General features: G+C 40.1%; 1 protein-coding gene across 1 annotated transcript in view; it reads left to right on the top strand.

The window, feature by feature from the left end:
* The window catches only part of LOC117373734 (nephrocystin-4-like), a 272,836-nt gene that overhangs the window by 47,346 nt on the left and 212,662 nt on the right, over positions 1–12,828 (top strand). Inside the window, exons 7-8 of the mRNA XM_055223162.1 lie at positions 4,005–4,153; positions 10,203–10,326. Coding sequence (XP_055079137.1) covers positions 4,005–4,153; positions 10,203–10,326 — 273 coding nt within the window. The remainder of the gene's footprint in view (positions 1–4,004; positions 4,154–10,202; positions 10,327–12,828) is intronic.

The following is a 12,828-nucleotide window of genomic DNA, read 5'->3' as shown; positions in this document are numbered from 1 at the left end:
TGCGTACATGAGCTCAGTGTCGCGATTGAGGATGGTTCATTTGCACTCACACTGGACAAACGTATCGTGCTTTCTGCTTGGTCATGGTTTGATTGGGCTAGTGTGAGTGCACCCTTAAACAAGTTTGAACCTTGTCAACATGGTTGCTTTGTAACAGTTATGGAATTACCTCTATGTATGTGATATCAGCTGGCAATGTTCAACAAGGAAGTAATATGTATCAAAAAACTAGGCAGGACTTTTAGTAATGTTTTAGTGAAGGGCAGCTACAGAGTTTACAGAACCCAGTGAGTCAAGTAAGGTTTGGAGGTGTTACAGAACAGCGCTATAGTTTATTATTTCATACTGCAGCTTTGGTTTGTTCCACTTGTGGACAGTTTTGATGGTTATTTTCTAAATATATATTGTGGTGGAACTTTGCTTTATGTGTATATTCTCATACAAAAACAAGACTTTTGTCTTCTCCACTTTGCTCCTGTGACACTGGACCATGTCTGATGGACCACTGTATATAAAGGGTTCACCACCTGCCGTATTCATAGAGCTGGTATGTTTCACAGTATAGTATTAACTGAATCATCTCCTTGGAGTTAAGCAAGCGACAGATACAGGCTGTCACCCCCACTCCCCTTCACCACCACCAGAAAAGTTACACAATGCACCTTTAATCAATTTGAACTGTTTGTACCACTGAGCCAGCTTTATATCACAAGCATGAGAGTGCTCGTTTATGCCGTGGGGACGCAGTGCCAAAGAGTAATGAAATGCCCCAGTGATTTGTGGCAGAAAATATCATTATGCTAAAAGCTTTAGGATTCTCTCACCAGCCCATGTGAGCAAGGGAGAGCCTGCAGAGGGAGCTGTGGAGCGTTCAGGCTGCTCAGTGTGCTAACACAATCACCTCGTTACTGCTCATTCTGTATAAGGATAGACAAAATGAAGTTCTTCAAATAGAAAATGGAGGGAAGTACTTAGAAGGCAAGATGGTTTTGTCCCTGGAAATTACACTTTACCCACCTTGCCTGTCCATGAGATTTGTCAAAAGTATCAAAAATCAGATGTTAAAACTAGTATTGAAACTAGATACTAATTTGAGCAGGTGTTGATACTAAAAAAAGTTACATTCACTGGACAGAAGTGAACCTTTCCTTAACCTTTTCTAGAACAAGTATAAGACCACATAGACTAGCATTAACCCATGGACCACTATGGAACCTACCTGGACCACTGAGGGATTACACAGATATAAGGCCATTGGAATATAAAAGAAAGTACTATGATTTAATGTCAAAAATTACATTCCATTGTCTAAAGAAAGTGTGTTTTTTAATATATATATTTTTTTATTATCAGTATTGAGCATCAAGTCTATTCCTTAGTATGAAAATCAAGTTTGAAATTTTAGTATCGTAACAACACTACTGTATGTGAATGTGTGTGGTGGTTGGAGGGCCCGATGACAGAGACTGGGGAACTTTCTGTCCAGGGCTGGCTTGACAAGTTACCAACCCTGACAACCCTCTCAAAGTCCTACACTATAGTTATTCATTCTCGTACTTGGTGGTGGTAAGTGCAATACTAATTATTAATACAATTATTGTTTGATATTTAGTTTACATTTTGTCCATACTGATAATGCTAGCCTTTATGACTCTCAGCATGTACTGTAATAAAGATTCAAAACTATGGTTGTGTTGCACCACATCAAAATTAGGACTAAACCTGGATGAGACAGGACTAAATCAGGACTGAAACAGGACCAAACCAAGCCTACAGCAGGACTAGACAGGGCTCAAACCACAACCATACACGATAGTGTTTTTCTTCTGGCCCATGATTGTTGTTGGTGGACAAAAGTGCACACTGTTCAGTAGGCACACCAGGGATACTGGAAAACTGACCAAGTCCAATTTAAAACGATGTACCAAAATGCAGTTAACACGGGAACTACGACTAAAGTGTTGTGAATTGAATCTCAAAGATCCCACTAACACTTCTAGAGAAGCAGATAAATACTAAAATAACCACTGCATGTAACTGCACAGTCCAATTTATATCAGGAGTGGCCTAGGAGAGACGTTCAACTGCATGGGTAAGAAACAGCCAGGCAAATATGAGACATGTGTTTGTCACTGCTGCTGATCTAAAATGAGTGAGTAAATGTCCAAAGTATGGCCTCTCCGCCAAGCACCCCCGACCACGTTGCTTTGATTTGTTCTGCTATGTGTAGTTATTGTTTAATTGCTCTTTTTATTGGTAATTATTGTTGCAAAGGTTTAGTGCTTGTGCTATTTGATACAAGCACCCGAACGCCTTGTAGCTTTCCATTTGCATGTATTCAGATCTTTGACCTGCTGCACACTGGGACAAGAGTGGTCTGATAGGTTTTGGGGCAAAGATGGTTTGAATTTGGCTGTTTAGCACACTTGGAGTTCTCTGTGCATGTAAATGTAATGATAGTCACTACGTTTACGTACATTTCAGGAAATGTAAATGGCCTGGTCCAATTACAAGTAGGAGCAAGCAGATTAGAGAGGCATTCAATTCCACGTGGTAAGAAAGAGCAAGGCAAACAATAGACATGTTTGGATGTTTACTCACTCGTTTTAGGTCAACAATACCTCCAAATCTGTCAGAAAATTCTTGTCTGACTAGTTTGTTAAAAACATTATTTTTTTTTTGTATTTAAAATTTTAATGTTTTCTTTTTTTTTTCTAGACACAACGTCACAAACAACTTACAGGGACACAAACGCACATACATTAACACTGACATGAACAACAAAGTGGATGGAGTAGGGCAGGCGTGTCCAAACTATGCGAACAAACAAATGCGGCCCTGAGACCAATTTTTATTGGCCCTCAAACCTTCAGGTGAACTGGCCCAATTGATAATAATCAGTACTTTTTGCAGCAAATTTGAGTTATCCTATCAATATAACCTAAATAACATCACACTGCATTGTCAACCAGACCGATGTGAATATTTCAAGACTTATTTAAAGTATGAAGTCAAAACTATGTTAAATGCACCATCTGAATTATCCACTGTATTGACCATTGTGGCCCTCCGTGTCGAATATTTTTCAAGATATGGCCCTCGGTGAAAAAAGTATGGGCACCCCTGGGGTAGGGGAAAGGGGTTGGCAGACCTTATTGAGTTCACAGTTAAACATAATGAAATACACATGCATACATGTATATATACAGTCTGTAGTCCATGTGAAATGCACATACATGTATGCACATACAGCATAGTTCGATCAGTAGAGAGAGGGGACATAATGCATTTGACTAGCTCTAGATATTCTGACTGACTTTTATCCAGTTGATAACGATTGTGAGTTTTATAGATAGAAAAGCAAGTGCAGTGAGCTTTTGTGCCATTTTAGATTCTACTCCCTCAGCTTTTCCCCTCCAGTATGGCTATTGCTGGGCTGAGCTGAAAGTTAACATTCAATAATTTGCACAGATAGTCTTTTACCTCAGTCCAGAAGATTTTGAAGAAGTCCTTTTGATTTGTTTTAATTTGAGAGCCAACATTTTCCCTACTTTATCCCCTGACTCAAAATATTTTTTCTTAAGCTTATATAAAGCAAAAGATGTTTCTTCATGAATAATTGTATTTGGGCTTAAGTAAATAAGACGGCATCCTTTAATTTTATATCATTGGTGTTAATCATATGCTGCATTTCCGTCTTTTTAATTCCAATTTAAGATTTTTTTCCCTTCCATAGCTCATACACCATCCTCTACAAGTAACTTTAAATGCCTCCTGCATTTAAAGACATGTTTTAGACCTACAATCTTGTATTAAAAAAATGCTTAATTTTATGTTTTCTGGAAATAAATAAATACATAAGTAAATGACTATTACCGTAATTTTGTTGTTTAGCGCACTCGAGTTATTTGTGCACGTATTCATCTGTCATTCCTTTACTTATAAACCTCTGCTCTTGTATTTGGCCTGTAAATGTGTTTTTGAATCTGTGTTCTGGTCCACAGAAGCCCGGAGCAGAGGACACCCTGCGGCCCGTAATGATCCAAGAGAGGAGGCTCCATGTGGGGGTGCACAACGGTTGGGGCTTCCTAGAGCGACCCCAGGTGGTGGTGCTGGAGGTGCTGTCTTCTACTGGGTCCAAGGAAAAAGACAGGTGAGGCTATGGGAACTGCAGCAAACATGAGCCCCATTCACACATTCAGCCTGACCTGGAAATTTACCTGCATTTTGCCAGAATAAGGCCATGTTTGAACAAAGCCAGAACTTGTTTCTGTGCATTTTTGATCTGGCAATTCCTTTGCAAATTACCAGGAGAATACAGGAAAGGCTTATGTGTGAATAAAGCCAGAAAATAACCAGAACACTGTCTGGTTACAAGCATAGAGTGTAAGTAGACTGAAGGAGCCACCCAACAGCATTTGGCTCCAGTGAAATGAAGCCATTCGAGGCTAACAATTATAGTAGCTAATTTGGAGCGCGAATATCATAGCAAACAAAGAGCCAATCAGAAGCGAGGGTGTTGAAGGTAACACGGGTTAAAACCAACATTTTAAAACCAAAATAATGTTTCTGCAGGCAGCAGTACAGAGAGAGGGGGCGATGGTTTTTAAATTGAACTGGAGGCAAGGTCGATGCAGCTTGGGTTCCTGGTAACACTGCACCTTTCATTACTTCTCATTAAAGTTAAATGACGCAGCAGTGTGTTGCTATGTGAGAGCATACAGAGAGCCAAATGCAGGTTATGTGTGAACAGAGCAGACCCGGCAATGTTTTGGGACTGGTGCATGTGTGAATGGGGATCACTGAGTATTCTGACATTTTGCACCCGCCAGATTATTGGGAGCTACGTGTCAATGGAGCTAAATACTGTTCACAGTGCACATTTGAAACAGCTACAGGAGTACTCGGGCTCAGCTGTTCCACTGACTCAGAGGTTGGTGGTTTGAACTAAGGTCGCACAGGTAACTACTTTTGTTGTGTCCGTTGCGCTTTGTCTGCATACTCTGGGGAATAAATGTGTGTGCCCAATAGATGCAGAAAAGCATTATATAAGTGCCATATGAATTGCAAAACTATGCATGCATTTCAGTTTGTAGAGTTCAGATAATAAAAGACCCCATGGAGATGTGCACTTCTTTACAGACATAATAATACATTTTTTTCTCTACTTTGTGCAGGACTTTACCAACCACCAAATAGAAAGCAACTGTGCAATATGCTTGGAATTATTCTTATGCCTGCATCAGATAACGCAATATTGATATTCCACAAAACTAACAATATCAGAAGAAAACAGCAAGACCCTCCAACAAATGTGCTGTTTTTCATTTAGTTCATTTTCCTACAGAAGCAGAAAAGAAAAGTTATTCTAACTTCCAATGTGGAAGTCAATATAAAAGTCAGTTCTACTCATGATTTTCATCCTTTTCTCAGATTTGGTGTGTGTGTGTGTGTACACTTGTTTATTTAATCTCATAATGAAAATGGTTCACATTCTCCCTTTGCAATATTTAACATACATACATATTAAATTTCCGATCAAATATAAGACCATTACAGATGAATGGAGCCCTGATCTACTCATGTAGTGATCTTGTCCTCTTTTCAGTCCTTCTCTGTTTGAAGTGGGACTAAACACCTAAACTCTACCCACATCCATATTTCAAATAGAGCTGCGAAACTAGGCAGGAAAAGAGTGAGGGGTGAGGTCTGGGGCTAGGGTTTGTAATAGGGTTTGTAATCAGAAACACCTGACTGTAACCAGGGCTGTCCTACATGATGGCCATGTCTCAATTCGCCAAATGCATCGTTCGAAGTACCTGGCCGAAAATGTGTCTTCCTCAGAGTAGCCGATATCTTGCTGAAATGGGACAAGCCTACACCACGGACCGTACTTCCACTGCTGTCTTTGTATGTTACGTACGTTACATCTCAGGGCTCTCTTTCTATCCTTTCCAGAGAGTCCGTTGCTTCATTGTTCACTTTACCTGTGTGGAACCTTCTCACTTTATCTTTCAGTCTCTTGGTCTTTGACGCTTACACCAGAAACAAACATTCTTACATTATTCTTATAATTGCAATAATAATTTCTAATGATAATAATGAATTATTATTCTTCCTATTGTCTGGGAATAACTGCACATTCCTTTATTCAATGTAACTCTCCTCCTGTCCCAAACCAGCCCAGAAGAATGTACTGCAAAATAAACCTGAGTTGCCAGTGCTGGAAAGGTTTTTAATCATCAAACACACGGCCTGTACAGATCTTTATTCAGATTTAACAGTTTCATGTTGCACTGCTGTTGGTGAGGTAAACCAGCATGAACATTTTAATTGTATTGCTCAGCGCATTCCATTTTCTTCTCTTTTTTGCGTAGGCATGATGGGATATAGCGTATGTGTATGGATGCAAGCTTCGGTTATGGCCGATCTCAGTGGAAATGCTGGAACCGCAGGGCACATGTGTCTGCCGCATTCGTTGGGTGCATTGAAATGGGACAGTCGTGCCGGAAGTTATGTAATGCCCTTCGATGCTCACTTCGAAAGGTGCATTTAAGGGCATTTTGGCGAACACGGCCGATGTCACCAAGTTGAAATTGCAGGGGTCACTGAAGGCAACGAAGATTTAGGTATTTTATGATCACAAAGCTTAAAATTGATCTAATTTGCACTAGCATTGCTAAAAAGTGACTTGGAACAGTGGATAGTACTATTAAAACATCATATGCACAGTTTTGTAGCAAAAAATGTGTATTTAGTGTTTAGTTCCACTTTAATGCAGTACAGCTCATGCACATGTTCCCCTCGCACTCTTCCTATTGGTCAGTCTCAGATATATTGGCTTGCCAATATTATGGGCTTGTATGGGCACTCTGAGAGAGATTGGCTATTGGCCCAAATCTTGCTGATGTTCCACCTGGAGATATTATACTTGGTGTGTGGAGTTTTTGTGACTATGATACCATAGTGCATGTGAATGCACACTCCCGTTTGAACCAGTGCACTCTGGCCAATCATGGCTCAGACTGAGGCAGCATTGGAATGAAATGCTCTGAATGGAATGACAATAACACATTTTTAAAAATCAAAGTTTCAGTATAGAGAATAAAGAGAATTGTCACCATGATTGTGGCTGTATCCATGTTTATTGTGTACCTCAGCACTGGTTACCTCCTGAAATCGATACCAAAAGTACATGAATCATGCTCTAGGCTCTCATAAAAGTGTGATGTGATTTGGCATATGGCCCATCTATAACTGCCAAAGTGTCATTCCTCTGAGAAGCAGTAAATATGCCTATTAGTGTGCATGAATATGAATGTACCATCACCAGCCCTGATGATTATGATTACAGCATTACCAATATGAGGCGTGCAATCAGCATCAGCCAACCACCAATCAATGTGTCACATATGAATCCATCATTGTCAGATACAGAGCTGTCCCAGGGTTCAGGTGGGAGTGGGCCATACTCACCAAAACGACAGTGTCTTGTTTTAGGTTAAGTTGCTGAGCTAAGTTGTCTCCACGGAGATGTATATAGCATAACATAGCATAAACATTCATTTGACGCAAAATTCTGTATCTCTCCCCATTACAACTTGATTACTTGGCAACGATGCTCCCAAAATGGTGTCACATGCAACGTTCCCTCACACACAAATGAATGGTGAGGTCTCCGTATTATATAACTAAAATATGTTTATTTCATGGTATTTATTTAATGCATCTGGTGTTCTACATTAACATGTAAAAGAGAAGGTTTAGTGTCACTCGATGTTTACCAGAACCACACAAGTTCAAATAATCTCATCTGAACATCGGTTCAACTCTGATGTCAGCTTTACACGCTAATTATGATATAAAATTGGCATGATCAGATTTTCAAAATTAAAAACTGGGACACATTCAGGTTGGAATAGCTGGTACATATAAAAGTGTGAAGGAGCGTGTAACATTATTTATTCTTGATTCACTTGTGGCAGTCATAATCTGAGGGCCTTCTGTCAGTGCAACAGACTGCATGAAAATGAACATCATAAGGCACAAAATTGAAGAGTTTTCTCTATTTTAGCTAACAAATAACAACATATGGCCCCTTTAATGTTAGCGGGTATCAAATTGGTCAAAAATAGGGACACCTGGGACACTTCTTGTATCAAACTGGGACAAATCAGTGGATTTGAATAAATCCATTTTTGATTAGGAGACAATCTTATAACATGCTTAAGAACTCAAGTACATTTTTCAGATCACTACTCGCTCACTGTTGTATGGGCCTAGTGTGAGTGCACCCTTAAATGTTCCAGTTTAATCCACTGTTTTGGGAAACAGACTTAATATGAGGAACTGTTGAAAGGTGAATATTACAAAACTCTGGTATACAACACAATATGGTAGTTCAATGCTCAAATAGTAAATTTGGCATAACATAGGCTGTTGAAATGCCTAGGGGACTCAGTAATGGACTCCTTTGTATGTAAAATCTGGCTCAGAGATTGGTGAAAGAAATGAATTATCCACATTAATGGTGAGTTATGTGGTTTTAATACCCTTGCCGTTCCAGTTAGAACCCTATTATTCCGACTGGAGGAGGCGATGGGAGTCGAATGTGAACTTGATCCCCATGTGAGCCTTGTGGTCCTTGGTCAAAGCAGCAGCAGTGCACTTGCCCTGGCTCTGAGCACTGTTCTCAGCCTGGGTTAGGTAAAGATGGATCCTATAGAGAATGCAGGAGAGACTCACAGCTCCAGGTTTTACAGTAAACACCGTTTGTCTGGGAATGTTCATCACTGCTTTGAATTAGTGTGGAATGTCTTTGGAATTAGATTTATAATTAAATGTATTGCTTCTCATTGCAGTAATATTTGTAACATATATTTTTCAATAATCAAAGTTCACATTGCACATTTTAATAAAATTACCAGATGTTGTTTGGGTTCCATGGTGGACTTAAAGGGGGTATTACAATTCTATGGGGTACTACTAACACATTACATTTAGATCATTATGTTACCTTGTGTTATTTAGTAAAGGGATTAAGGACAGAGCAGTGGGTGTGCACTGGTGGTGGTGAAAACGGGGATCAGAGCGATGATGTTTTGAATTCAGGAGTATAGGAATTACTCAAATATGCATGAATCACATTAAATACAACTTCACAAAGTAAATGAAAAAAGAAAACAGTAATAACATGGTTAAAAGCTCTAAAACCTTGATTTTGCATAATGGGTCAGCTTTAAGAGGTAATTGTGGCTGTTACTTACAGACAGGTGACATAGGAAGAAAGTAGCAGAAAATCTAGTTTCCTGCTTGTTCTTTAGCTTTGGGGCAACTTCACACATCTGAGACTATTAGGGCTGGTCACATTAACGCGTTTTATCGTGTTAGCTAAAAAATAAAATAAAATCATTACTCGTGATGAATTATTTTGATGTGTGTTAATGCAGGTCACGTGTATCAGTAAAAAAACACAGGAGCCCCACTCCGGTCCGCTGCACTCGCCTTTTCCTCTCTCTCACTGCTCAGCACACACAAACACATACATACACACACACAGAGGAGGCTGGTCTGCTGTGTCTATGCTCTGGATATGAGGAAGGGAGCCCTGCAGCACAAACGAAGCTTGGACTCGTCTGTCGTGCTGTCTGAGTTTTTAAACCATCCAAAAAGAGTCAGTGATCACAGAGAAATGGGCCGCTAAAGCCTTAAAACCCAGAGCATGATACAATATGCATGGGAGAGGATTAGCTATTTATCAGCAACAGTGCTGCACGTGCCAATCATGTTTATTTTGAAAAGTACAGATATATTAACTTCTCACGTGTTTACTAACGAGAGAGCTGGTTTGAAATAGGACTGCACCGGAACTGAACGAGAACTATCTAAACAAGTACTAAACCAGGACTCTGCCTGCCTTTTATTAGGTTCATAGTGAGCAGAAAGAGGGAGCAGACTACACAGGACAATCACAGGAACAGAGGCTTTTTGATATCAGCATCAAATGGTTAAATAACATTCCAGTCCTATATTTGAATTAAGAAAATAATAAAATGGCTGCCCCGGCTCCTGCAGCCTCCTCTGGGGCAGATGTGCTGTGGTGATGCTGATTCCTGGTGGCGCTCTGACCTTCGACTCCAGGCTTGCTCTGGACCACTTTCTTTTAAATGTCCTGTCTTATTATCTGTGTGTTTGTGTTCCAGAGCGGTCTCACAGAAGCTGGCCCTCCGCAGCAGTCTGCAGCTCAGCCTTCTCCACCACCCAGCTGTCGCCATCATCTTCCAGCTGGAGTATGTCTTCTCTGCTCCCATCGGGAAGGAGACTATGGTGAGTGTTTAGTCAACTTAAGGATCATTTATTCTCAACGTTCTAGACCCATATGGATACGCATGGAGGCTTCTGTCCGTCCTCTGGGTTGTTCCGTCTGTATTTTGGTCCGTCAGTTCAGAACATGTGGAATATTAGCAACGGAGCTGTACGTATGCTAACCGCCGGGGACAGTAGTGAACACAGCTCGATAGTGGAAACTAAACTTTTTAGAAGTGACTATAACAAACTGCAAAACAGATAAATGCTTCTCTCACCCAGTTTTGTTGGCTCTTTTCCTATAAATGCGATCTCCGCTGTGGGTGCCTTTATGTTAGTTTGTCTATTTTGTCCAATTTGGCAGTCTCTGGTGGTTATTTAACAGAAATATTCTTGATATTACAAAGGTTTGGAAGTATAAATGCAGTGATGGTTATTACACTTGGAATACACAAATCTGTTCTTGAAAAAAAATGGACCATAAATGAGCCTTTACTCAGGGCGCTTGAAGACGTGTGTCTGCTTTATAATTATAATCTGTGACACCCATGGACCATTATGTTATAATTTGCACATTTTAAATTACAATATTCATCTAATATGACGTAATAAAAGAAACAAGTCTGCTGATGTCCGCATTAAAAAACTGCGGTGCCCAATGGGAACCGATGTTGCTGTCATAAATGTCATTACAACAAAGAGACGCAGAGTTGTTGGCACCTCTGATCCATAGCTGCACATCACGTCCGCAGAAGCATCTGGGCATGTTCATATCAAATTCTGATGCAAATTCGGCTGCCACTCAAATTGGAAAATGACCGTCCTTTCCAGCTCTTCCATTAAAAGGTTGACTTTCCCGAGGCTGACCAGACAGGACTGTTTCAGGTCATGCTGAAGCACGATGAGATCAATTATTAAAAAGTGGTATATAAGCATCTTAAGCTGTAACCACCTCCCATCTGGACTACTGATCAATAACGTTGTAATATCTAATATAATTTATTCCCCCTAAACCCAACTTGAGCGCCTTCACTAACACGATTCTGCTGCAAAATCCTGTAAAATGTTGGGCAAGTGTTTATTGACAGTTCCATTAAGCAGGACTTTCACAGTTAGAGTCAATTACTGAAAGTGACATTTGGACATTTTTCTCTTACTTCCATTCGTTACACTCTGGCACAAATGTTAGAGAGCTTAGGCCTTTAATAGAAAAGTCACCTATATCTTTTAACACTTTAACATTATCATTTCACTAATAACATCTGTGAGATAAAATTATTATCAATTTAACGTAATTGTTGCAGTGTGTTTTGGTTCTCAGATTGTCTAATGGAAAACAGTGAGCTCCATATGCTAACCAATTTGCAGTGCACCTGGGCATTTTGGGCCCGGGGTCTACACCTGGCCCATGGCCTGTTTTAATGTGGCCCTCCTCCTGCAATTTCTTCTCTGGTTATAATTATTACAGCATAGTAACAGCGTGTTCTCTCTGTCCGTCCTCTGCCTTGGATTGGTCTGAGCAGCTCTCTGTAAAGCTGCGTTCTGCTCCCTTCCTTTGGTCTTCTGCCACATTTGCTCTGTTTTTTCATTGATTTGAGTCTCATACAGCAAAGCCTGTGACGCGGATCAAATGTCCAGTGGTTAAGTCCAACAGTGGTCTGATAGTGAAAGAACACAAGAACTGAACCATTCAACACGTTTCACTGAGTTCTGTAAATGAGGCACTTTTATGGTACAAGCTTTTCTGCAAATTGTGTCTTCTTAGCTTTTATCTGTGCAGTCGCCTTGTCCATTAGGTTTAAGTGCACCTTTTTCCTTACCTTACACAAGACTATACACGTTTTACAATTCTTTGCTAAGATGTGTTGTCTGGTGCGGTGTCCAATCTCCACGATTTCAGACGGACATGATTGACAGTCGGGATCAACCAATTAGAGAAACGCAAAGTTTGAAAAAGAAAGACATAAATAAAACAAGAGTGAGATACAGCACAGATTTCTGTCCAATCAATTACCAAAGCAGTAAACTCTATAAAATCTAGACTTATTTTACCTCGGATTTACAGAGGTGATACAAAAAAGTGACTGTACTTGGATCGTCACAATATTTGCCAACCTAAGGCGGATGGTTCGATCCCTACTCTGACCAGTTTATGTATTGTATACGTATTTCCACAATGCAAATAACAACCCAGCACCCAACTGGACACTTAGAGTTGACTCACTTTGCACCTGTAACTGACAAAACTGTTCAAGAGATTGTCACCAGTCTGAGTTCATCTACATGCTGCCTCAATGTGTTACCCACTAGATTTCTAGTCTGTGCTCAACAGTTTGCTGTCACCACTCACTTGCATAGTTAACATGTCACTTCAATCTGGAACATTCCCAAGAGCTTTTAAAACTGTGGTTATAAAGCCTCTCCTCAAGAAGAGCAGTCTTGATGCCACGATATTGAATAATTACCGACCAATCTCTAATCTGCCGTTTCTAGGCAAAGTCCTTGAAAAAGTTGTTTACCAAC

This window comes from Periophthalmus magnuspinnatus, chromosome 7 (genome assembly GCF_009829125.3).
Source record: "Periophthalmus magnuspinnatus isolate fPerMag1 chromosome 7, fPerMag1.2.pri, whole genome shotgun sequence".
NCBI classification, from domain to species: Eukaryota; Metazoa; Chordata; class Actinopteri; order Gobiiformes; family Gobiidae; genus Periophthalmus; species Periophthalmus magnuspinnatus.
This window is presented reverse-complemented; position numbering and strand designations above follow the sequence as displayed.